Genomic DNA, 26298 nt, shown 5'->3' with positions numbered 1-26298 from the left:
AGTCGTGTTTATGTTTAAACATTCTACAAACCCATCTTAGAAAATGGGCATGTCTGATAAGGCCCTTCCCTGTCTGAAAGGAAATTACCAAAAATAATAAAGACATCCTGCTAAGGGGTTTGCACTCCAGAGACACGTATTTGTTTCTGCTGCAGCAACTGTGAATAGACTGAGCACAATGTGTGAATTCCAGAAGATTTCTTCCATTAGCTCAAGTAGGACGTTTACAAAAGAGAAAACAAACGAAAACCCCTGAGATCATATCTGAAGTTGGGATTGGGAGCACCGCACTACTTGCCTTGAGTAATAAGACTCCACACCCAGGGCCTCCCGGACGCTGGCGATGTGCTGCTCTAGGGCCGAGCTGGTGGCTGTCGGAAGGGCTGCGCTGCTGCCAGCCTGGAAGTCACTGGAGTTTTCCACCGTGTTGTCTCCCAGGTAGTGTTCGTGAAACTTCAGAATCCCTGAAACAAGACAGGCACAGGCACAGCCAACATTATACACGATTGGGGTGGGGGAAGGGAAGGCGGAGGACAGTGGGCAGCAAGGTCGATGCTATGTGACCTCTTTGACAAGCATGCTGTCCTCCAAACCATGTGAAGAAATCCTGAAATCCGAGGTGTCAAGAGGGCTTTCAGAAGTCTGGTCAGTACGCTTTTTACAGCTTTCACCAGAAGGTTTGGTGCTTGGAAACAGGGAATTCAAGACAGGGCTTTTGATTTTGACGATATGTATTCAGAAGCTCCTGGAATGATGATTAGTTCACATCAGTTCACATATTTCAAAACAGATGCTTCTCAGAAGCACCAAACAGGGAAAGTTTCCTTTCAGGAATAGTGCATGAGCATGCCAAGGTGTATTCTCCCCAGAAACTGAACTCCTGACAAAAAATATAGCTAGCCAAATGGAAACTGTGTTACTCAAAGACCTTTCGTTTCACAAAAGCAAATCAAAATAAATATGTAGTGTAAAGGCCAGATAAAAACATTTTAAACCATCTTTAAATAAGACCAACTAGTCAATGGTCATTAATGGATTAAAGGAGCAAAAAATGATGGCTGTATGAAACTGAGGCAATACGCAGCGTTTTTCTAGCAATAAACACAGGACATATTCTCAAATGGTGATGAGGTGTGTCAGCCCTGGAAAATGCTGGTCCTCTCTGATTGGATTAAAGCCCTGGTGAAAGCCTCAGAGTCTCATTAAGAGCAAAGAGAAACGGAAAGAGAAACAATAGGAACCTCATTATACATGGCTCATTGTTACAGGGATTTGGATATACCACCTGTCAAATTATGTTCCCAAAACATAACAACCACCGAGAGAATGAGCTCAATGCCTCCATCATCAGCTGTGTCCTCCTGAGCATCAGGGCCCTCCAGGGGCTGGGATACACAGGGATTCATCCCACTGTGCATGACGCTCACCAAGTCACCATGAACACCACAACTTAAAACCTTCAGCATAAAAAGGTCAGAGGCAAGAATGTTCTTTATGGAAAGCCCATAAAAAACATGGAATTAAGGGTAAAATTATAAAAAGTGAGGCTGAAACATAGTACAGGCATTCTCAGAATGTAATCAGAACCCAGGAAGCATCTCAGAGCTGTCATCCAGCCATCATTTCCTTTTTAAATCAAAGGGACAGAAACGTAATCAAGAAAATCTTGTCAGTTCTCCTTGGCAGTTGAACTTTTTGAAATTGGCTTACAGATATTCAAGAAGCCCATTCTTTAAGATTCCCAATTATAAGATCCACTTCCCCAGTCAATAAACTCTAATTGGATCTGGTGTGTCTCCAACGTGGTAAAACCATCAGCATTTTGTTATGCAAAAAATATGGCCCTAACAGCTAATTAGTGGTTCTGTATTTAGTGAAACTGTTAAAGCCTGAACATTTAATCCTGATTTAATCAAAGGGGATTTTTACTTCTGAAATAGATTTACAAATGAACTGGTTAAAAATGGGTTTTGCTAAACTCAGAAATTTCAAGCATAAGACTTCATTTATATACTGTGATAGAGTTGCCATTATCATTTTAGTCTCTTTAACTGTACCATGACAAAGGGTCACAATTATTAAATCATATCTAGAAAGAACTCATTCGGACTTATTACTTTATTAGCTAATGAACAACAGCTGCTTAAAAACAGGGCTGCTGGTGAAATTAATCCTCCTGCTCTTCGTCTTCCTTGATAAATGCTTCCACATTCACCAGCGAGGAGCCGTGATTTCTTGGGGGAATGAGAAAGCTGGGCTGTCTTATTAATTGAATGCCCCACTACGGACTACCCACCGTGGCGGAAGATTTGCTGAAAGCCGAGTGGCGGAAGATTTGCTGAAAGCCGACATTAGCTCCTTGATCTGATCTATGGTAATGCACCTCTCCCACCTCTATTCATTAGACTTTCACAACCTAGTGTCTTAATTGCCCTGTTCCCACAGAAAGAGACTTACCTGCCCCAGGAGCAAGCAGCCAGCTGTACAGGTAGCCCGCAGCCAGGGAATAGTAAAGCACTAGTCCCCTCTGGCCATTAACCATCTCTAAGATCTGATCAATAGTGACTGGGGAGTAGGGGTCGGCGTCCTGCTGTCCTGTCTGCCGTTCTACCAGGAGATCTGCAAACGCCCTTGTCCGTCCTCTTTCTGCCACGGCCAGGGCTTCATCATGATGGCCTAGGAGACAAAGGGATAGGCTGGGAGTCCACGGGGAGTATGCTTATCAGAGAGGGCCATCAGGTACAGAGACCCCGGGCAGGCAGAAACCCCACTGCCTCTCCACGCCAACGTGTGGCAGACTCTCAGTGAGACTGTTTCAACTTCAACCCCCTGCCTCAGATGACGGGTGCAGTGACCACTCTACTCAAACCCCACATTTTCAGATTCCACACCACCGTAAGCCACCAGGCTTCCCTGTCTGGCAGCCACACCACAGGAAAGCTGACTGTTCAGAGCATCCATCCTCAGCCCTGCCCACTCTCCCTCCACATCCTGAGTTACTCCCCGGCCTCCTGGCTTCTGACCCCATTCACTTGGCTCTTTGGACCTGATGTTCTGCACTCTGGTTACCCTCTCACTTCCCTGCTCAGCTTGGATTCTGATTTGGCCTTGGCAGATGAGCCCTCTAAGACACGGCTCTTGACCATCTTTCTACTTCTCCTCGATGCAGCCCCTCTGCGCATCACATTGCCCAGCCCTGTTTCCACATTTCCCACCAAATTATACCTCTGTGCCCTCACACATGCTGGTCCATCTGCTCTGTGTGCCTTTCCCCTGTTCACTGAAAACAGGGAATCCTGATAGCCGTCCTGCCTATCTCAAAGACTAAACGAGGCCCTATATGTGGAGGTGGCTGGTAGGCATTATTCAAAGCACAGTATATATAACAAGTGACATTATAATCACTAGAGCTGATACCTCATTCCATTCTGGGCTCCCACACACTTGCTTCTCATCTCTTCTCATTCCCATGGGCAAAGGGTTCAAATCTCTGAGGTCTCTAATTCTTTGAAATTGCTTCTCTCTTTCAAGCTTTTCCTTAGTCTTTCAATCCAACCTCTAATCCCACTTCATCTAAGAAACTAGTCTGTAATCTAGTTTAAAAGCTAATGCTCAAATATGAGAGCACAAAAGATAAAGCAACATCCTTTCAAGTTAGGATTATTAGAAGGAACACAATGCAAAGGATCTGCTTGCATCATAAATATACAAATGGAAGAGTTGCTAGAACTAAGGTCCAAAGAGAGAGCAGGCAGAGGCAGGAGACCAGATGCCACGGCCCCACAGCACTTCAAGGATGCCCTGCTTCCGACAGTCTGAGTATCAGTAGAAAGCAGGGATTTATATGTGTGTATGCAAATGTCTTCTTTTACCCTATTAAGTTATTAACTGGAACAGCAGGGACGATTTCTGTACACATTGGAAAATTGGCCCCAAAGTGCTAGACAGACTTAACACTGTGATTATAGTAGATAATAAACTGTAATCGCAAGCAATGAGCACAGTTAATAGATACATTTTTCAAGGGGAAGTTTGAGTATTCATACCCATAAAGCAAAGGACAGGTGATTGATAAGGCCTCAACATCCAACTTCAAAGACATTGTTAATTCCAATGAATACCTCCTTAACCCAAGTTCTGGGTTGGGGAAAATGGTCTGCAGAGATGGACAGGCCTGAGGAGAGGCAGAGGACGGGGTGGCTGGAATAGGGTGGCTGAAACAGCTAAGGCCCAGGTAAGGGAAGGTGGATGGTGGCCCAGTGCAATGCAGCCCACAGGCCTGGGAGCGTTGTCACTGACTATGTCACAGCCTTGGGGGCAGACAGTACAAACATTTATTAGACAGCAACATTAAAAGATGTGTGGCAGTAAAATAGGGAAGAGACCAGTGTCTTCTCAGGTACCTGTCCCCAGGTGCTAATGGGCAGAGGGAACCTGGTGGGAGCACCTGCTTCAAGCATCCCTGTCTCCAGGACACCTTCTCTGACTCCTGGGTCTGCCTGCCAAGCCACTTTGTTCCCACAGCACACGAGTCCCTTTTACTCTAGTGCCAGTCACACCCTCCTGGGCTCCTGACTTCTGTCTCCTGATAGGCTAAGAGCTTCTAGAGGTCAGGAACCGGCACTTCTTGACTGGCACACGGCACATACAAATATTCGTTGCTTGAATGAACGAATGTTCAATTGCTGCGTTGTGGTTGTGGCTTCAGTCTGCCGTGACAACAAATCATATTTCATCACAGCACTCACTAAACGACTCAGACACAGGGGTGCGCGCACACAAGGTGGGAACCCCCGCTGCTCTCACCGAGGCTGACGAGCACTCGCTGCAAGGCCTGGTAGGAGGATGTCTGCAGGTCAAAGAGGGAGAGCTTGTAGTCCGTGCTCAGCTGCACCTCGTGTCGGATCGTTTCAAACAAGGCTGATGCTCTATAGAGCTGCAAGGAGGGGAAAAGAACGTTATCTGTTTTCCAGAAGCCACTGTCTAGCCGTTCACCGACTAGAGACAATTTTTGCTCACATCTTGGTACACAACAGAAAAATTGTTTTAAAAGGTTTGAAAGGATGAATCTTTATTTCCAGGTAGGTCTTTGTGGACCTGAAAAGGCATCAATTAGATCCTACTCAGTAAATTATAGTTTGTGTCATCAGTTTTTGACAGACAAGGGGATCTAAAGGACAGGGGTTATGGACTCATAGTCTGAAACTTGTGGAAAAAAATCAGCTATGAACGCAATCAAGTGCTGATTTTGATTAAAACAAACGAAAAGCCTCTCCTCTTGTCATCAAGCACCTGTAATGCACCACCCCAACGCCTCACAGTGCGGAAGGGCTGGAACTGGAGCAGGTGAGGGGGAGCCAGGCTGGAGACGCCTGAGGCTGGGGGGAAACCCTGACGGCAGCCGCGCTCTCAGGGGGAGGAGGAGGGCTTCTTGCAGGCAGTTCAGCTGAACCAGATGCTGCTCTGCACAGCAGTGCTCCAGGGAGCCACGTCCACTCACAGGGACACCCTGGGACCAGACACATGACACTCCTAAGGAGACACTGTCCTGCTGCTCTAAGTGGACCACAAGGCCAATGGGACAAGGCATTTCTCTGATATTTATATGTGGAAACAGTATCAAATTTTAAATTCATGCAAATTTAAAGAACAGAATTCTAAGACTAAGGGACTTAGACTAGGAGAGAGGAATGTATTCCCAACCCTGCCACTAATTTGCTGGGTGACTTTTGGTAAGATTCGGAACCTCAGTTTTTTTCTCTGTAAAGGGATGGTTATCACTCTACCTCACAGGGTTATTTAGGAATAAATCCAGTCAGTGAAAGTACTCTGAAAACTATAAATCACTATATCAATACAAACTTTAATTTTGAAACCAGAAAACTAGAGAATTAATTCTTTAAACTGTAAAAACGTCATAACATCCCAGGATGCTGTGGCACAAGTTCAAGCATATCGTGTCCTCACTCCCTGTGAGCACCTACGACAGGAGCCTGGGTTCACCAATCCTTGGCCCCCTTTGCTAGCGCAGTGCCCTCCACAGCAAGTGCTGCCTAAGCAGTTGAGTGTGTAATTTTAGATGCCATCTCACAATTCCTCCAACCTGACAGAGGAACCCATAATTCCAGGGATCTTTCTAATTTGCAGAGCCAGCACAGAGCAGGCTTCTCTTCAACTATTTGTGTGTATGCAGAAACATGAACTGTGTGTGTGTGTGTGTGTGTGTGTGTGTGTGTGTGTGTGAGAGAGAGAGAGAGAGAGAGGGAGGGAGGGAGAGGAAGAGGGAAGAGAAGCATCTAGTGATATAACTAGAAACCTACAAAGACAGTAAATCCAATAATTATGAATTCTTGGATTACTTACTTCTGTCATAAAATGTATATAATTTCATATTAAGGTTTAATGAGGAACAGTAGCACATAATACAAGAATTCCAAAGAAATTATTGAGAAATCTATCATACAAGTGAGTAAGAGTCTTTACTATGGTTCAACTATGGTTTACTATGGTTTACTATGTTAGCCTGGGCTAACACAGGCTGGAAATCTTGTATGTCAAACCCAAGAGCACAGGTCAACACCTTGTGGCAAATGTCATCACTACTAGGATAGTAATCCCAAGGTCTTCCATGCTTCTGGAAACAAAATCCACTCGGGACAGGGTTCTCCTGCTCACCTGATGTTGGGCTTCCTCCAGGTTCCCACTCGCCCAAAGGGAGAGGCCAAGACCATGGCGAATTTTGGCTTCATCTTCTCTTCGGCCCAGCTGCTCTGCTAACCTTAAACCTGAATTCAGATAGAGAAATTTTGAGGACACATAAAAGACAATTCCATCCTGCCAAGGAGTTCTGGAGGGTAACTCTGCCTCAGGTGTATATAAAGAGTGTTAGCAACACAGCGAGTTAAAATGCAGGACAAGAGCAGAATCAGCCAAGGCAGAGTAAGCATTCTTTTCAAATTCTGTGCTGGTAGTGACCTTTCCAGGTCACTCCAAGTTGCCCCAGCAAGAGCTCAGGTGATGGCTATCAGCAGGAGACAGGTTTGCAGGGTAGGCAGAAACACTGAAACAAATGGAACCTAACTGGCAGCCCTCCCAGCTGTGAAATCCCTAGCTTTGCAAATGAAAACTCCTGGCCTATAAGTTTACCTAACCCAATTCTCTGGCTGGCAAAAGTCTTTCTTGAAAGTTCCATAGTCAAGTACAGAAGCCCAGCTAATACTCTTTCCTATCCCATGTGTACAGCATCCAATCAGTGTTGACGAGAGACACATCAGATGTCCTCCTGGAAGCAGAATGCTCACACCGCCTGACCCTGCCTTCTGTTACCGATGCCACTGAGGCATTTCGCATCCAATCTGCCTTTCCTTTACGGCTGAGACTTTGATGTGCCTCAGCGGGGTTTCAGAACAAGAGCTATTATGAGTTGAAAGCTTTAAATGAGATTGTTCTCATTCTAATGGCCTTCAGATAGGCACCTGCAGTTTGGGTCACTTACCCACAGCAAGCTTCTGGATTTCAGGACAACAGCAACCTCCAGGGCTTTGTGGGAGTCAAATCTGAAGGCAACCATTTATTGTATTGGCCACTAAGCAGTTCTCAGCAACACTTTGCCCTCATTATCCTGCTCTCTGTACATAGGAGTTAGCTTGTGCCGAGACAGCAGGAAGGCTCCCACACTACAACTGCACACACAAAGGAAGGACTTCTTCTTTCTAATCTAATTCAGGGTGAATGGGAGCCTGCCTCTGAGCATGCTGGGCCCACACAATTTCAGACTTTCGAAAAGGAATTGAGTCAGTTGAGAGGCTAATAAAAGTGACACTCGGGTTCAAACTCATAAAATATCATGCATCTCAAAATGCACATAACTCAGAAAACTTAGAAACAGCATTTTAAATTTAAATCATGTCATGGGGTAACAAAAACAATATGTATTTGCAAATTATTCACATTTTAAAATACTTCATAGAGTAGGAACAGAAATAAAAGAAATGGTTCTTGGGTGAAAACCAGGAGGAGACCGGTTGTTTTAACTTTCAACAAGCTAACCATATTCATTCAGCAATATAGCTCTCCCTGCTAGGCCTGGGCCTCTGAGTTGGAAGTAAAAGTCATTGAGGCAGCTCCTCCAGAAGGTATGTTCTGTGCAAGGAGGGACTTGACTTTGCTCCCTGCTGGATCCCCAGCGTGTAGGACACTCCCTGGTCCACAGTCAGAAGTTCAACAATGAAGAGCTAAAAGCCCACTGGACAGACATGGTATCTGTCCTTCTCCAGTTTCTACCTGCTTCTGCCTCTTAGGAATCTGACCCACCCATCCAGCCCTCCTGGAGCCTAGTTTGCCAGAAACTAGTTACATAACTCCAGGTAAGTCACTAAATTACTCCAGCCTCCCTTTCTTCATTTGCAAAAAGAAAAAAAGCTGGATGAGACCAGTGGTTTTAATCACGGGTAACCACACAAATCACGTGGAGAGCTTGTTGCAAAGGCTCTGACCAGGCCTGCCTGTGAGATTCTATTGCATGTGGGCAGGGCCATGCTAGTCCACAGCCCTGTCTGAAAGCCAGGAGGGAGAGAGAGTACTGAAGTGGTTTCCAACTGAACTGTCCCCTCGCTTCAAGAGGCTGCAGACCCAACTCAGAGCACTCAGAAAGGGGCTTCCAGGTGTCCTGCACCTGGAACAACTCATGCGAAGAGGCATCTGGTCAGGTCCACGAGGTACACCAGGCTCTCTGGTAGAGCACATCCACGAAAAAGACACTGTGGAGATGGCGCGATAAGAATTTAGATCTCTGCAAGACTTAAAATTACAACAACAAAAATAGAGTTTTCCATAAATATAGAATTATGTTACAATATCTCAGGCAAAGCAGCTGCTTCATGGAAGTAATATTTCAGGAAGTACCACAGAACACAGTTGAAAGGTGGTCATACGCTGGGTCTGAATTTAATAGTTTTCACATATTCAATTGAAAATCGCAAAAAAAAAAAAAAAAAAAAAAAAAAAAAAAAAAAAAGAAAATCGCCCCCAGTCTGTTAGAATTTTACCAGTCTAGTTTCAGGAAACCAAAAGCCACCTCTCATATTTAATGCATTGAGGCAGAGCTCCCACTGAGTGGGAGCCAAATCATGTCTGGGAAGTGGCTTCTAGCCTCTCAGTAATCTCTCAGCCTGCAAGCCAGAGCAAGCCTGGTCTGTGCAGAGGACCACAGCGACCATCAGCCCCTGGCCCATTCTCCACCTCATGTGCTGCTTCCCTCTCTCCCGGCTTCCAGCTGGGGATCAGAAGTAATCGTGGACATGACGGCCCCAGCCCTGCTCTGTTCTTGGGAGGTTGAAAGAACTGCATACAAGGTCTTGTGTGGTTCCTGAGGTCAGGAAACCTGGGCTGAGCCCCATGCCACCACTGACTGACCGCATGGTCAGGATCAAGCCACTGTAGTCTCTGAGCCTCAGGTCACTTAGCTGCCAATGGGAATAAAAAGATACAACTCTCATGGTTACCATGAGAATGAAATCCAATTAGATAAACTATATATGCCAAAAAATTTTGGAAACTATAAATGACAGTTTTTGCTTGAAATCAGCAACCATTTCCTTTTACTAGTGAGCCAAGAACACCGTATCTGCTGTTTTTCCCTCCCAGGATGACAGGATGCCATGTGCCCGTGTGAGAGGAAGTGCTTTCCAAAGGAGGGTTCCAAAGGGGTGGAGGGTAAACACACTGCCGTGGGGCTCCTGCTTGACAAGGAAGGAAGCGTCCAAGGCCTGACTGTGCGCAGGTGACTGCATGGAGCCTGCCAGAGAGGAGAGGGGGTGGGGGGAGGGGGTGAAAAAGAGGTGAGGGAGGGAAGCAGTCACTTTCTGGGCCTGCCTGAAATAAGCCTACTGTGGCACCAGCCCAGCACCGTGGGTAACCAGCACTGGGAAACCTGGCTGATGGCTTGAGCGACCCTCAGACAGGTGCTTCTGGATTAGACCCCGGCTGCCACATTGAAATGGACTTCTACACAGCTTTGATATAGCTTATTTTCTAAAGGGACAATGGGCCCGGAACAGCTGTGCATTTTTCCTCTGATTCAGGCCCTTAACTTGTACAATATTAGATCTAACTTGACCTTGTGGAGAATGTGTTTTTCACTCAGTAGAGGACTCTGAAAAGCAAGGAGGGTGTCAGCTCCTTGGACAGCTGGCAAGCAGAGCGAGACAAGCTGGGTAATGCATCCTGGACAGTGGAAAGCCTTTGTATTACTAAGGAATGCCCAGTGGGGGACACCATGGTTTTGGAGTTGAACTGATGATGTGGCCTCTGAGATCCTCACTCCAAACAGAGGTGGCCACTCACACCGTGCACACTTCCTTCTGAGCAGACTGTGAGCTCAGTCTCAGAGTAGACCGAGCAGCCGCGACAGACCTTTTCACTTACCTTCCTGCAAGTACATGACTGCCTGGGAATAGTTCTGCAAAGCATGATGGGTCCTTCCAAGGCTACTATAAGACACCGTCTTGGCCACCAAGTCGTTCATCTGTGCAGCGATGCTCAAGTGCTGTTCTTGATAGACCACGGCCCTCTCAAAGGTGCCCAGGGACTCGTAGGTCAGGCCCAGGTTCCCATAGGCCCGGCCCTGGCACGTGGGGTTGTTGGTTTCCTCTGCTATCTGCAGATCCAGCTGGTGGTACTGCAGGGCTGTATCGTATTCCCCCATCTGCTGGTAAACGCCCCCCAGGCCACAGGCGGCATCACTTTCCAGAGCTCGGTCTTTCATCTCTCTAGCAATGTTCAGCTGGCGTTCAAGGCAGGAAATGGCTTGTTCGTAATTCCCTAATTGGCTGTGCAGACTTCCCAGCTCTCCATAGGCCTGGGCTTTATTAAAGGCCTCCCCGAGCTCATGGGCAACCACGAGCCTCTTTTCAAAGCACACAAGGGCTTGCTGCAAGCTCCCCATTGCCCTGTGGGGGATGTAGACAGAAAAGCAATGATATTATTTTGTGCAGGTGCAGACATGCTAAAGCCCCTGAGAAAATGAAAAGCATTTGTCACTGTCACTTACTATAGAAGCTCTTAACTCCTCTTCTAGCTAAAATCTATCATGTGCCCTTAGAGTGAGATGCAGGGGAATTTCATAATCTGGAAAGCAATTCAAAAGTCATCCCTTAGTGACCTTCCCAAGAGCTTGAGATTCAATGGGATATATACCCCAGAGGAAACATAAAATATATTAATAGGCACAATGATAGCAAGTGAACTGTTTGGTTCTTTGGGCCTCCCAATTTCCACTACTGCTTAGACTATGTTTTTGAAATCACTTTACAATGGCTATAAATCTTTCACCCTTAGCTTCTCAGAGCACTCTTTGGGTGATGATTTAGTCTGACCCTTGCCCTTCCTCCACTCCAGGAGCCCTAATCCCCTGCCTATCTGGAGAGGCCGTATATTCTGCAGACACAGACACCTTCTTGGGTTGCCCACGTTCAGAAGGAAAGCACCACCTTGGCCAACCGTGTATCTTTTTGTGCTGCTAAGAGACGACAAGATAAGAGTGAGAGAGCATGGATTCTGGCGGCAGACGAAACCAGTTGTGTAGGACACACGAATTCCTTTTCCTGAGCTTCAGTTTCTGGATGCTAATAAATCCCACATCCCATAGCAGATGATAATAAATGTAGACTAATACAGGATTGCTATAAATATTAAGCAAGATATCTATGCAAGGTGGCTAGCATGACAGTATATGTTTATTCACTCCCACTATTATGAGGTGGCTTTCCCTAAAAGCAACAAAATGGGGTCCAAGTAATTGGTGGGTATAGGTGTTATATTAATGAACACATCCATATAATGTGAGGGGCATTCAGAAAATATAAGTTAGATCGATTCATTCATCTTTCCCATTCCTATTATCTCTTTTATTCTGCTCATTATGATGTAGTCAAAAAGGTAGTGCATTTGGAGTCAGAGAGCCCTGGGTTTAACTCTCAGCTGTCCCTTTTAAGCTGTGTAATCTTGGACATAAACTCTGGGCCTTAGTTTCTTCCTATATAAGGGTAAAAACATACCCTGCTAATTTCACAGAATTATTGGAGGAACAAAATGAGGTATGCATGGAAATGATTTGTAGTCAGTAAGCTGCCATGCAGACATTAAGTGGTCATTACTTTCACAACTGCTCTTTGTGCAGGTTTATCAACCACATTTGTCCTCTGTCATTTTTACCTGTGTCCATTTCCCAGGCCTCGGTAAGCCTTGGCTTGGTCTTGCATGCGATTTAGACTCTGGGCAACAGATAAATATTGTTCATAGTACTTTACAGCTTCCTCATAGTCACCCAGGGCCTCGTAGCAATCCCCCAGGTTGCCATAGGCCCGGCCCCTGTCGAGCACAGACTCGTTTCCACTCAGCTGCTGCAGCATGGCCAGCTGCTGCTCGAAGTAGCCAATGGCTTCTTCCATCACATTCATGTTCATCTTTGTGATGCCCATGTTGCCATAGACCTGAGCTTCTAGACTCGGATCTTTCAGCTTCTGCCCTAGATCTAGCTGCTCTTCATAACACTTGAATGCCATCGTGTATTTCCCAAGGGCCATGTAGACGGCTGCCAGGTGCCCATGAGCTCTGCACTCTCCCGGCAAGTCGCTCAGCTCCTGATATACCTCCAGTTCCTGCGTGTGATAACCCAAGGCCTTGTCGTGTTTCTGGATCATTCGGTATGCAGTGCCCAGGGCTGCATATGCACTGGCCTCCAGTCTTCTGTCCTTTACATGGTGAGCCAAGCCCAGCTGCTGCTCATAGAATTTTATTGCACCACTGATATCTTTTTTACAGATGAATATATCGCCCAGGTTCCCCAGGGCTCGAAATTTAGCCTGGGAATTATTCAGGGACTGGGCTAGGGACAGTAGGTACTTCTGACACTCTTCGGCTTTGTTAAAATTCAGCAGAGCCTTGAATGCTAAGCCCAAGTTGCAGTAGGCTTTTGCTTGGCTCAATTTGTCATGAAGGTCTTTGGCCAGGGCCAGATCCTGCTCATAGTACTTCACCGCCTCCTGGTAATTTCCAAGGCAGTAATGGGCATAGCCAAGATTGTGGCAGACCTTCCCTTCTCCTTCCATGTCTTGAAGCTCGGGAGCAAGCCGGAGGTACTGTTCGTAATAGGGGGCGGCCTGGACGTACTCCCCTCGAGAGCAGTGGAAGTTGCCCAGGTTGCTGAGGGCCCGGGCCTCGCTCTGGATGTCACGCAGCTCCCGAGCAATGTTCAGGTGGTTCTGATAGTGCTGCAGGGCCCGGTCGTGGGCACCCAGGGCCTGGTAGGCCACAGCAAGGTTCCCGTGTGTGGATGCCTGCGAGGCACGGTCATTCACTTCCATGGAGATCTGCAGCTCCTGCCGGTGGTACTTGACAGCCTGGTCGTACATGCCCAGAGCATTGTAGGCATTGCCCATATTCCCGTAGGCACGGCCCTGGGCGGCGTAATCACTCAGCTCCTGGGCGATGCACAGGTGGGTCTTGTGGAGTTTCAGTGCAGTATCATAATCACCTTTCATCTGGTGTATGATTCCTGAGAAAGAGAATAGAACAATAGAAAAGGGTTGAAATGACTGATTAGCAATTTAGAAAAAATGTAATTTGCAACTTGATTTATACTCAAATACAATCCAGATGAATTAAAGAATTTAAAATAACAGAAGGTAGAATTAAATATTTATCAGCTCTCCAGAGGGGGGGATAGCTTTCTAAGCTTCAAAGCAACAGGAAAAAAAAAAACAAACTGACAGATTTGGTTACAAAAATAATAAGTTTTATACTATAAATATATATCTAAAATTAAAAGGCAAACACAATACTGGAAAATATATGAATTATACAAAAAAAATTCAATAGCTATCATGTATAAAGATTTCACTTGTTTCATTTTTTTGAAAAATCAAGACCCCAATTTACTGAAATAGGCAAAAATAGTAAAAGTGAGCAGACAACTCACATCCAAGGAAATACAAAGAGTAACCACAGGGGAAAATGTTAATTTCTTTTAATAATCAAAGAAATGCAAAATAAAGCAACCCTGAAGTACCATTTTACTTCTACTAAATTAGCAAACAAAAAATTTAAACAATACCCTATACTGATGAGGTGGCCCTGAAGCTGGTAAACACATCAACTGCTGGACACAAACGGGAACAGCCTTTGGAGGAGCAGCATGGCAAGAACCACACAACGGTGCTGCTCAGACCCTGCAACCCTGCTCAGGGGAATGTCTTCTAAGGCAATCATACGACAAATGCAAAAGCTGTATGCATAACAATCTTCACTGCACCATTACAGATTAGTGGAAAATCAGAAACATCTTCAATGGCAAACACTTGGGGATTATATAAGTACATTTTGGTATATCAACTCAATAGGGGATTATGCAGTCATTAAAAAGATAATTATGAAGTCTATGCAGAAAAATTGGGAAAAAAGAGTTCTTGCAATAATGTTAAGTGGAAAAAGCAGAAAACAATGCTGCACGCTCCCTGACAATGACTAGGAAAATGAATGTGTGCAAATGGACAAGACCTCGAGGGTATTATGCAAAAATAAAAACAGTTGCCTTGTTAGGTGAGAGGATTTGAATGATTTTTGTTCCAGAATTTCTTGTAATTCTGCTATCTAGCTTTTACAGTCAACAATAACTGCACTTCAGACAGCCCTCATAAACTATGCTATAGCTGCTAAGCTAAGCTGTTGTTTTTACAAGCAGTTCAAAATGAGATATGTCATAAATATCATAAATATAAAGTAGTTCCAAAAGAGGGATATAATAAAAGTAACTTGGGAAGCGCCTTTAAGGACAGCCCGGTTCATTTCAGTTGGGGCTGGGATGGGGAGGCACAGAAAAGGCGGAGGGATCTAGTATGCAAACAGGTTTCTCTTTGCCCTTGGTTTTGAACATGCTTTTCTGTGCATCAACGTGTGAAATTTGCACTGGTGACCAAAACCTGCAGAAGTATATGAACTCAAAAACACCAAGATGGGTTGCTAAAATGTCTGAACTGAAACTAGAGGCACTGCGAAAGCAAGCTATCGAAATCCAGCCTCTGTAATTTGCTTATCTCTACACCTTTCATTCCTTCCTTCCTTCATTCATTTACTTACACACTGACCCAACAAATATTAACTGAATTATTTATTGTGTACTAAGCCTTGTGGAGGGCAGCACACAGGGAGAGGAATGAAGACACGTGTCTGCCCTCAGAAAGCACACAGGGTCATAAGGGAGACAGTCATGAAACAAATAACGTCAATACACACAATAAAAGCTGAAGTGAGCGGGGTGTGGGAGAGAGAGGAGCATGCCAGGGCCACTCCTCTGGTCCTGACTTCCTCCCCTGCCTGCAGTGGAGGTCTGCCCTGCCCCAGGAGTCGTGCTGAGCTCTGGGTCCAGCCATCTGTATGACATTAACTGGATTTAGGGCACTGGATAAATCATTTAGCCTCTTTGAGCTTTTTTTAGTTCATCTATAAATTGAGGAAAATAATAATCTTGATACCAACCTTAGAGGATAGTAGTGAGGATCAAATGAAATAATGTATGTCCAAGTGCATTGTAAACTATAAACTATAAACTATAAAGTGAAATTCAAATATTAGTTACTGAAATTACTATATGCTTCTAGGGAAGGGAATTCTCGAGGTGGTAGAGATTAAACCAACTATGGTAATTCTTCTGTGTATTTTCTTTTATGAGTGAAATATTTCATAGTTTAAAATAAGCAAATCATGGTACTCTATATGATGGAATAACATGGTGCCATTAAAAATGGTGAAGTAAAAAAAAAAAGATGAAATAGAAGTTTATATACTGACATGGGAAAAATTATAATATATTAAGGGGTTATATGGGCACAAACAGTACACTTAATAAAAACATTAATAGGATGTATGTATATACATACATGTTTACACTTATACATACAGCATACATTTTTTAAAAAGGTAACAGTAGTAATCTTTGAGTGGTGAAATTTTCCTTATCTGTATTTTAAATGGTTTTTCTATGATGAATGCACAACCCTTGGTTAAAAATTACTCAAATTTTTGAAACTCTGCTCTAATTAGAGCAACATTCCTGAGGAGTGGAGATGTCACTGGCGTCCTAGCTGGAAAGGTCAGGTTTTCAGAGCCTGTCTCAAGGTTAGAAACTCTAAGGTGCCAAAAGGCACTACCTTAGCATCACCTGAAGGAAGCCTTAGTGACAGAAACATTTCAGTTCTGAAGACCTGAATGTGGCCTGTATCCCTAAACGGCTTTTATCTAAAGAAAAAACTTGTAGGTTTCAAATTTCCAAGTATCCTTAGAGGAAATGAATCATTTATTCCCTCTCTCCTCAGCTTCTGCATAAGGAGAAATAAGGGGCAAAATACCTGACCCGCCATGAGTGCACAGTCATGAACAGGGCCAGAGCTGGGGAGGGCAGCAGGAGTCCCCACACATCCCTCTGAACACTTTCCCCGCAGCAATGCCTTTACATTGATTTTCTTCCCACAGCTTTTGGATTTCACTGCAATGATTTTTAAGCCAATATGATCACTGATTGGTTGCTAAGGCGGTGTTAAGAGGAAGCAAGCAGTGTGGGACCTTCAGAGAAGGAAACTGAGGAAGCTCAGGTTTTTTGTATGCACCCTACCGCTAAAGAAACAGGTCACCTGGCTAGCACCCCATCCTCCCCACTTGTGCCCCATCCTATAGGAAGCTGGCTAAGTATCTGGAAGGCACACTATAGTGGAAAAGGCACAGAACTTTAAGTCAGAAGTCCTGTTTTACAAGCCTGGCTCCCACCTCATTCAGCTGAGTATCTTTGAGACACTAAGTTTCTGTCTCAGAGCCTTTGTTTTCTTTTCTTTTTTTTTTTTAATTGAAAACTTTTTGGTGTTTTTGGTTTTCTTATTAATAAGGCCAGGTTATAATCATCTCAAAGAAATGGTATGAGAAACACAGTAGTGTGTATCAATAGGCTTGCTAACTATCACATGCTTCCTAAACACAGTATGAACGGTATTCAGAGAGTGAGCGTTCCAAGGAAAAGTAATTCCATTTCTCTTGCTCTCAGGGCCTCAAGAGTCTGGCTAGTTAATAGGGAGCAGTTGGGATGATAACGGCTACCCAGGGTTCAATGATTTGTGAAAGAAACTGCCTGCTGGTTACGGCAAAATGATCTGACCCCCAGCCAGCTTGCCCACACACTCCCTTTCGCCCCCGCCTTCCCCCTCAGCTGACACTTCCAAGGGTCTCTAGAGAAGCATAGGAAGATTCTCAAAACAAAGACTTCCAGACACAGGCAAGGGTAGAGGAGATGGGCCGGCTGAGGTGGGAATTTTTTCTTCTGCCCTGTGTCTGCTCTGTCCCAGCCGCTGCCAGCCTGGAGAATTCTGAACGGAACATTACACACTCTTGGCAGCTCTTCTCTTTGTTGAGGCAACATAAAAGCGGCCCTGAGAGCTGCCAGCAGAGTGACTGCGCATGCTGAGGAGATAATCTGCAGATCCTCCTTCCCTTTCGAGACCACAGCTTGATTTTCCAGGGCTGTCACTCAGATGAAGACTTACAGAGGGCCTGTCAGAGGGCATGCTAGGTGACACGTGATGCAGGGAGGGGAATTAAATGAAGATTAGTGGGGCAGAAGATCCTCACAAAGCCCAGTTCTCACAGGGCATGTAGAGAAATGACACATGCTTATGGATTTATACATCTATCCCCACAATAAACCTCCACCTATGCATCAGGAATGGTCACTGCCATAGGAATAATAAGAGCTACTGCAAAGACCTGTTGTGAGGGCCAAGGAGTCATGCTTATGAGAAGCTAGCACAAGTGCCTGGGACATAGTAAGTGCTCAATACATTTTGCCTCTATTGTTAACCATTACCAGCAAAGATCAAGGGAGGTGTGAACAGGACAAGCCTAACAGAACTCTACTGAAACTAGAATAGTTAGCATCTTAGCAGTGAATTCTGGCAGCCTTTTCTCTTGCAAATTCTCTAAAAGTAGGGCCTCATTGTACTTCTACAAAGGATGTGTGCATTCTTCTCATTTACTGAAAATATTATTTTGATTATTAATAGTACACGATCCAAATGGGGCTTTAAGAGCTCATCTATTCTTTCCCACTGCTTTCAAACAGGTTGAGTTTGGCTACATTCTAGCCAAATCACCAGCTATTCTCAAAGGAAATATCAAGATTTGGGAACTGGAAGAGCCCTCCTAACTTTGTAAATGACGTGACCCTGGCCCAGTGAGAGGAAGTGAGTTAGCGACAGAGCAAAGAGAAGGACTCTCGACCCACAGACCTTCAGCTGTACCAGCCCACCTGCTTTCAAGATAAGCAGAAGACATAAAAGGAACTGTATTTAGCCTCACTAGGTGTGACACAGGACCGTAGCTATACTTTAAAAGCTTCTCATCTGCTAGGAATACATATGGAATTATTTACAGATGAAACAACATGGTGTCTACTATTTGCTTTAAAAATACTCCAGGGGCTTCCCTGGTGGCGCAGTGGTTGAGAATCTGCCTGCCAATGCAGGGGACATGGGTTCGAGCCCTGGTCTGGGAGGATCCCACATGCCGCAGAGCAACTAGGCCCGTGAGCCACAACTACTGAGCCTGCGTGTCTGGAGCCTGTGCTCCGCAACAAGAGAGGCCGTGATAGTGAGAGGCCCGCGCACCGTGATGAAGAGTGGCCCCCGCTTGCCACAACTAGAGAAAGCCCTCGAACAGAAACGAAGACCCAACACAGCCAAAAATAAATAAATAAATAAATAAATAAAAATTTAAAATAATACAGACATACACTTTAAAAAAAAAAATACTCCAGCAGAGGGGAAAAGTAAGTATATGTTTGTGTTTATGAAAATAGATTAAATAATATTAGCAAAATGTTGATAATTGGGTATTGTCGTATGGGGATTCATTATACTATTTTCTCTGTGTGTATATGTACGTGTCTGAAAATTTCCATAACAAAAAGTTAAATCAAATAATTGTGATAGGCAGAGAGGTCTGTAGCTCCTTTTGGATCAGGAAACTCCCTCATAAGTAAGTCCCAATATGGACATTTAAGTTTACTTTTCGTCTTCGGGACCTCAGTAGAAAAAAAGAAACCAGCTGGTCACCAGCCTCTACAGCTATACCAGCCTCCATACATATCCTTCTCCAGGCTGGGAAGAGGACATGTGTAGACAGAACAACACAGCGCTTTGTCCCATTGCCCTGATTTGTTTATCGTCATGATATTTAGTTTGTCTTTAATTTCAAATCATCTTAAAGATAGGGTGATACTTTGTCTATCAAAGAGGCAGAGTGGGAAGGGATGGTAAAAACAGCTGAGAAAACCTGCTCCACAGAATATTCTGCAGCACTGCATATTCTCAGCTGCTTCTCCCAATCCTCCCCCTCCCCAGAAGGGGCCCCAGTTTCTCCTGGGGACCCATTATTCCAACTCCAGACATCTCTAGGCTCCCTGGACCCTCTCTCTCCCTCTCAAGTTTCCACATAAGAGTTCTCTACAGTGTACTTAAAATATCGCAAAGCTTGGGGTGGGGAGGAGGGGACAGATCTGGTTAGTAAACAAATGTCTACAAGGTACAAGAGCATAGTGCTCTGTGTTATAAATACAACCAACTGGATGTCTTAACTAACTCATTTTCAGGTGACTATTTATGTTCCCGGAGACAAGTCCCCATTATTTTTGCCAGTGGAAGACAGCAAAGGTATAGATATTTTTAAATGTCAGATCATTCCAAAATTGCTTATCGTATGATTTCAGCTACAAGCATTTTCCTGGTAGGTAAGCTTTTCCTGAGAACCTGTGCCTGGCTCTCTACTTGATGATCTCATTCTCTCCTCAAAACAATCTTGCAAGGTCAATATAGGGTTCAAGAACTTAATCAGGCCCATATGGCTCTAAGTGGCAGGACTGATACAGGAGCCTGGTTCTTCTGACTCAGGAGTCCATGCTATTTCACTTGCTCCCCTTCTGTAGTGAAGCTGGCATGCCTTCTAGTGAAAGGTGGTCATGATTTTATACCCACTTCTTCTTTATTAACATTAGTATACTGTTGTGGCAAACCAACCCTCTGGCAGCTATGTAAAAACAGACCGATGGGCTGGCTAAATTTGTTTCTAGAGCAGAAAGGTATACATTAGAGACCAGAAAACCCTAAGAGACTCTGGAATGTAGGGGGAGGCGGCAGATGTAATTGTCGGTGTGGGCATCACCTCCGGAGAACTCTTGGGCCATCATCTGTCTCTTCTACCCTCATTTATCTTAATTACATCTGTCTACTTTTTCTACCAAACCCACCAGGCTCTTCCTGTTCCTTCAAAGGGTAAGTGAAGTTAAGAGCCTGTTATCTTCTTTTGCTTCAACAGCAATTTAGGATGTCTTCAGTGACATTGAGAGTACAGTGGCACTTCTGTCCCAGATCCCAACTGCCCTTCCCTTCTGTCTCAATTCTGAGGAGGTGGCTATAATAAAGCCGAGGAAATCCTTGCACGTGCCACCTCTCCCTCCCACAAACACGTTTCACTGGAAACTACCTGTCCTACCACCCCCCAGCTTTACTGAGGTATAATTGACAAATAAAATTATATATATTTAATGTGTACAATGTGACTTGATATACATATACATTGTGAAATGATTACCACAATCAAGTCAATTAACACATCCATCACCTTTTTGTGGTGAGAATGCTTAAGATCTACTCTCTTACAATACAGCATTATTATTATTATTATTATTTTTATTTTTATTTTTTTGGCTGTGTTGGGTCTTCGTTGCTGTGTGCGGGCTTTCTCTAGTTGTGGCGAGCAGGGGCTGCTCTTCATGGCGGTGCGCGGGCTTCTCATTGTCGTGGCTTCTCTTGTTGCGGAGCACGGGCTCTAGGGCACGTGGGCTTCAGTAGTTGTGGCACGTGGGCTCAGTAGTTGTGGCTCGTGGGCTCTAGAGCTCAGGCTCAGTAGTTGTGGCGCACGGGCTTAGGTGCTCCGTGGCATGTGGGATCTTCCCGGACCAGGGCTCGAACCCGTGTCCCCTGCATTGGCAGGCGGATTCTTAACCAGTGCGCCACCAGGGAAGCACCCACAATACAGCATTATTAACTATAGTCACCATGCTGTACATTAGATCCCTAGAACTTATTCATCTTATAACCAAACTTAATAAAATGCAGTCGAAATAGAAATAGAGAGGCACTAGCTGCTCCATCCCCAGCCCTCAAGGCTTCCCTTAGGCTGAACAGAGACAGAGGCAGCTCCTCTGTAGTCCCCTCCTGCCACCGCCCCAAAGGCCTGGGCTGAGTGAAGGCGACAAGAAGCCAGCCTGGAGCCACTGGAGCTCACAAATACTTCACTGCCTTCATACATGGCCCCACTTCCTACCTTCCCCCGGATAGTTAAAAACCAAGACTGCAGGTGAACAGCTCAGTAATTCCCTGGGCCTGTACGGCTGTAAATCCTGAGGCAGTGGGGAAGATTAATTGTGCCATGAAGTAAGGGAAGTAATAATTAAACCTATTAAAAAGAAGGTGGCTGCAGAGGGGGCTCTGGAGATGGATGATGAGGTAGGAAGTGCTAGGCACAGTCATCCCTAACGGCTGTGACCAGGCCACTGTGAGGGAACTTGGTGCGAAGCCCAGAGCAGAGTGAAAAATATGCTGGGCCTGCCTGGCCAAGCCTGGCCATTAGTCACTGTTTGGAAAAGGCAAAGTATGCCTGGTTTTCATTCTGGTTCACAATAAGAGGTGGGAGGCACCCTCATAAGTTAACAATGCTGAGAATGTTACAGGGAGTTAGTTTCAATATGAAACAAACATTTCTTTTGTTTCAAGCCCTGGGGTAGAATCACTGAAATGCAGAGATAGCTGCTTCTGCTCCTCCCTTGAGCTGAGCCTCTAGAAACTGGACGGGTCCCACCTCCCTGGAGCACCTTCTGAGGGTTCCTCTGGCCTGCAGTGTAAAGAATAAGCCAATTAAAACGGCATTTACGAGCTTTCCGGATCCAGGTCCAGCCCAGCCATCCCTGCCCCGTGCCCCCTGCACTGTGCCAGCCACGAAGCAGCCCCCTTGCCCTGTTGCTCACTCCCACGCTGCCTTGGATGCCTGACTTTCTCATCCCACTCGCTTGGCTTGGCCTGCCTTTCTCCCCCTTCTGACATGGACTTTACTAATGCTCACTGTTCTCTGGTTCTCTTCTACATCCAGGTATCTATTTTCCCACTCATTAGAAGTTAGGCATGGCCAAGTGACTTGCTTTGCCCCATGAAATGTGAGTAGAAGTGATAGGTTACTTCCAGACAGAGCATTGAAGGGCTGGACTACAATATTCCACACTCTCCTCCCCTGCCCCACTGACTGTGGAAGCTGTATGTTCCAGACGGCGCCGCTGTAGGGAGATGGAGTCACGGCAGGCCTGGATTAGTGAGTTGCCCCAGAGGGCTACATGAACCTGTGGTAGGCTGTGCATGAACACAACACTTTGTTGTTCTGGGCCGCTAAGACTTGTGGGCTGTTGTTACTGCACCAGACCCTAACACATCCTTATGGATGTGCCTTCCAATATCAATACTCCAAGCCTTGTCATAACATACAATTTCAAACTGTCCTAAAAACTCTGTGTCAGAAGAGAGATACCTATTAATAGACATTTATTTCATGAGTGGTTTTGGGGTCATCCACACCTCTGGATGTTCTAAATTCTAGCCCTGGATCAAGTGAGACCACTAAAATCTATAAACTTGAACCAAATTACCTTAGACTCACACAGAATAGGCTTAAGTGAATTGAGGTCTAATCTTAATGCCCTAATTAGTTGATTTGTTTTTGATTCAAGTTTGACAGTAGAAAAAGCGCACTGAAATCTATTATAATCTGTGCTGTTAAAATTTTTTGACAGGTATAAATTTTGTTACCAAATTCCCTTATATAAAACCTCTCTTGAGAGATTTCTTTCAGAATTCTGTTTTCCTTCCTCTGTGGAATTCTATGCTCCTGTCTTTTCGGTAATGAGAATTATGTGTTTCTGTTTTTGCTTTTGGTCACCAGGAAGCTCTGACTCGAATATGAAACTGTTTAACAACTAAATATTTTAGCCTTTTGGGCTTCATGTTTAGGCTCTTTTCTTTAATCTTGGTTTCCTACTTTTATTTGTATTTCCTTGATTTTCTATTTCTAGTGTATCATCATTTGATAAGTTAAGTAAAATCCTTTATGGATGAAACAAGTTATAAACAAAGAAGCAATCAAAAACCCCTTCCACATCTGCTGTATGCTCAGCTGACTTTACCTCAGTAATCTGCCTACCCCCCTAGCCTGTCACTTCTTGACTTTGCTGCAATTTGTTTCATTGGTCTTGTTCTACCAGCTTTAATAACCCAGAAATGCCAGTTACTTAGAGACAGTACTTTATGATGGAAAGACATTGCAACCAGAATTAGAAGTTCCCTATTCTTGGTTCTACCACTTGGATGCCTGACTTTCTCATCCCACTCGCTTGGCTTGGCCTGCCTTTCTCCCCCTTCTGACATGGACTTTACTAATGCTCACTGTTCTCTGGTTCTCTTCTACATCCAGGTATCTATTTTCCCACTCATTAGAAGTTAGGCATGGCCAAGTGACTTGCTTTGCCCCATGAAATGTGAGTAGAAGTGATAGGTTACTTCCAGACAGAGCATTGAAGGGCTGGACTACAATATTCCACACTCTCCTCCCCTGCCCCACTGACTGTGGAAGCTGTATGTTCCAGACGGCGCCGCTGTAGGGAGATGGAGTCATCCATCTGGAGTGTTTCCTGCTCTTAGGAAAGTTACTGCTTCTCCTGGCCTCAAGTTTTCATCTATCTCAGATGGCTATTATGAAGATCAAATAAACCAGTGAATACCAAGGTGTGATACTCCATTTTCTAGGGTATCAGTATTATTCCAAACAGCTCAGTTACCATAACGCTTGATATTATAAATAACAAAATCAAAATATGCCACTCCCTCTAACATTATTTTACTATAGAATATAATTCACTTTGCCTTAAGATGCCGTCATATTTCCAAAGCGAGTACACCAAAGGGAACTTGATACCAGGTCATATCATCTAAGGAGAGTGCAAAATCAAGGGCTCTGAGAATATTAGGGCCAAGCTCTGCATGTGATGAGAGAAATGGAGCCCATTTCCTTAAGGGTCTCAGTGTGTGCATGTGGGAGAGGAGGCCCCCCAAGGGCATCTGGAAATGTAGAGGGGTAATGTGGGTTGTCAGAATATCTGGGGGCCCACCATGGCAGGCTGTGGGTGAGGCCAGGGGTACCAAACAGCCTGCACCATGTGGGTAAGTCCTGCACAATGAAGAACCATTGCATCCCCAAATGCCAAGAGACTACTACATTGAGAAACACTGGATGCTGAGGTGATTTTATACCCTGGCACTCATTAATAATCTGAAAAAAACAACTTCACTTCTGTACTGTCATATAGTTGAAGCTGTTAAAATAAATCAGCAAAACTAATAAATTAGGAAGTCTTTTGGCTGGTATCCAATAATTTAAGCAAAAGACTAAGAAACTGGAAACCCTAATTTTAAAATCTGGTGTACTGACTGATCCCCTTTACCAGTTTCTTACCTGAGAATATAAATCAAAAGATACCATATATGGGCTTCCTCCCAATTTCATTATGATAATTAACAAGGAAGAGGGGAACCTTTCCCTAAATAATGAAAATAGTAGTAGCAGTAATAATGACAATAATATACAAAATTCTCCTTGGTGATCTCATTCAATACTATGACAACAAGAACCAATTATGTGACTCCCAAATATACAGTTCCAGCTCAGAGTTCTCTCCTAAACATTAGTCTCATAAATCTAACTGCCTAATGGATATACTTCAGATAACCTAAAACTCAGTTTCCAAAAATGTTCACTGAATTATTGAACAGAATTAAATCTAACATTTTATGGCACTTGTCAGTTTGCAAAGTCTTCAGGCCTCCATTATCTTATTTGACTCCAGGACAAAGGCAGGGTAGCTGGCCCTGCTTTTGAAGACACTCACAAAGGCCACATGGTCACTAAGTTATACAGCTAGGACCTGAGCTCAGGCCCACAGCCTCCCAACCCAGCACTTTTCCCCTGGATTACTTCGCCCCTCTGAAAGTCTGAGGCAGCAACTGCTACAGAATTCAACTGTACAGTCTGCAGTGAGGACAAAGCCCATCTCCTGAGGCCACATCATTCCGTCAGCCCAGAGAGGACGAGAGGATGGCATGGTCTGCCCAGACCAACAGGAAGCCCTGGAGACGAACAGGGAAGGGGAGGAGGAGCAGAAGAGCTGGCCAAAAGAACAGCTCTTCAAAATGACTTCACTTTGCAAATTCAATTGCAAAGACAGATGGATTTTCCAGCAAGGCTGGAGAGCAAATTATGAAATCTGCTTTCCCAAGGCAATCGGGTCTGAAAAGCTTCATTTTAAAAATTCACACTGGATAGAAAACTCAAACTCTATGATTGTGTGAAGTGTTCTAGCTAGATTAAGCATAATGCTATCAAAACAAGTGATTCATATAGTCTGCTCATTTTTCTCTTAGAACACGGGCTTTTGGTTAGGGCAATTTCAAAAACATGGAATGGGATTGAAATTGTGAATCCGTTTACTGCTTTCAGTTTTTCTTCCCTTTCTGTTTAATTGAGAGGAATTTACTTAGGAAATGAGAGGCTCCTGAGGCTGGCTCACTCATGCACATCACAGAAGATTTAAAAGTGTATTCCTCTTGTGAACCACTTTCAATGTGAAACCGCATTTACCTCCTTTATTCAAGGTGTAAACTCACAGGATCAGAGAAATCTGTAGAAATCACCTAAACTTGGGCTTCCCAAAACATCTGTTGGTTCTTGACACACCTCAACCCTGCTACATCAGGAAGGGGTGGGTCCTTGTCTGTCTATCCTGCCAGACCAGTCCCCTGTCCGTCTACACTCCTATCTCCAGCCAACCACTTCTTCCATGTACATATAAATAGAGGAACCACTCAATCTCTCCCCATGTATCACACACAGAAACACTAATGCAGAATACTACTGCTGTCGAGACTCAGAGCAGACAACTTTAATGCTTTTATGGCTTTCTTTTTGTCCTTTTGGCATGCATATTTTTACATTATTTAGATTCTATAATCAAAATTGAACATAATAATCTCAAAAATATTTTTCAATTATAAAAATAATACACGTTAAAAAAATGTTTCTAGCAGACCACAAAGTTTGGCTCACCAA

The 26298-nt window shown here is 44.5% G+C and overlaps 1 protein-coding gene across 4 annotated transcripts in view; it reads right to left on the bottom strand.

Moving 5' to 3' along the window:
* TTC28 (tetratricopeptide repeat domain 28) overlaps nucleotides 1-26298 on the bottom strand; it is a 651841-nt gene that overhangs the window by 91424 nt on the left and 534119 nt on the right. For all 4 annotated transcript variants that reach the window (XM_036874395.1, XM_036874394.1, XM_036874393.1 and 1 more), the window contains 6 exons: nucleotides 12214-13555; nucleotides 10426-10949; nucleotides 6676-6785; nucleotides 4807-4936; nucleotides 2458-2676; nucleotides 299-464 (listed from right to left, as the gene is read on the bottom strand). In XM_036874395.1, the coding sequence (XP_036730290.1) occupies nucleotides 299-464; nucleotides 2458-2676; nucleotides 4807-4936; nucleotides 6676-6785; nucleotides 10426-10949; nucleotides 12214-13555 (2491 nt within the window). The remainder of the gene's footprint in view (nucleotides 1-298; nucleotides 465-2457; nucleotides 2677-4806; nucleotides 4937-6675; nucleotides 6786-10425; nucleotides 10950-12213; nucleotides 13556-26298) is intronic.

The sequence above is a fragment of the Balaenoptera musculus genome, chromosome 14, assembly GCF_009873245.2.
Source record: "Balaenoptera musculus isolate JJ_BM4_2016_0621 chromosome 14, mBalMus1.pri.v3, whole genome shotgun sequence".
Taxonomy (NCBI): Eukaryota; Metazoa; Chordata; class Mammalia; order Artiodactyla; family Balaenopteridae; genus Balaenoptera; species Balaenoptera musculus.
This window is presented reverse-complemented; position numbering and strand designations above follow the sequence as displayed.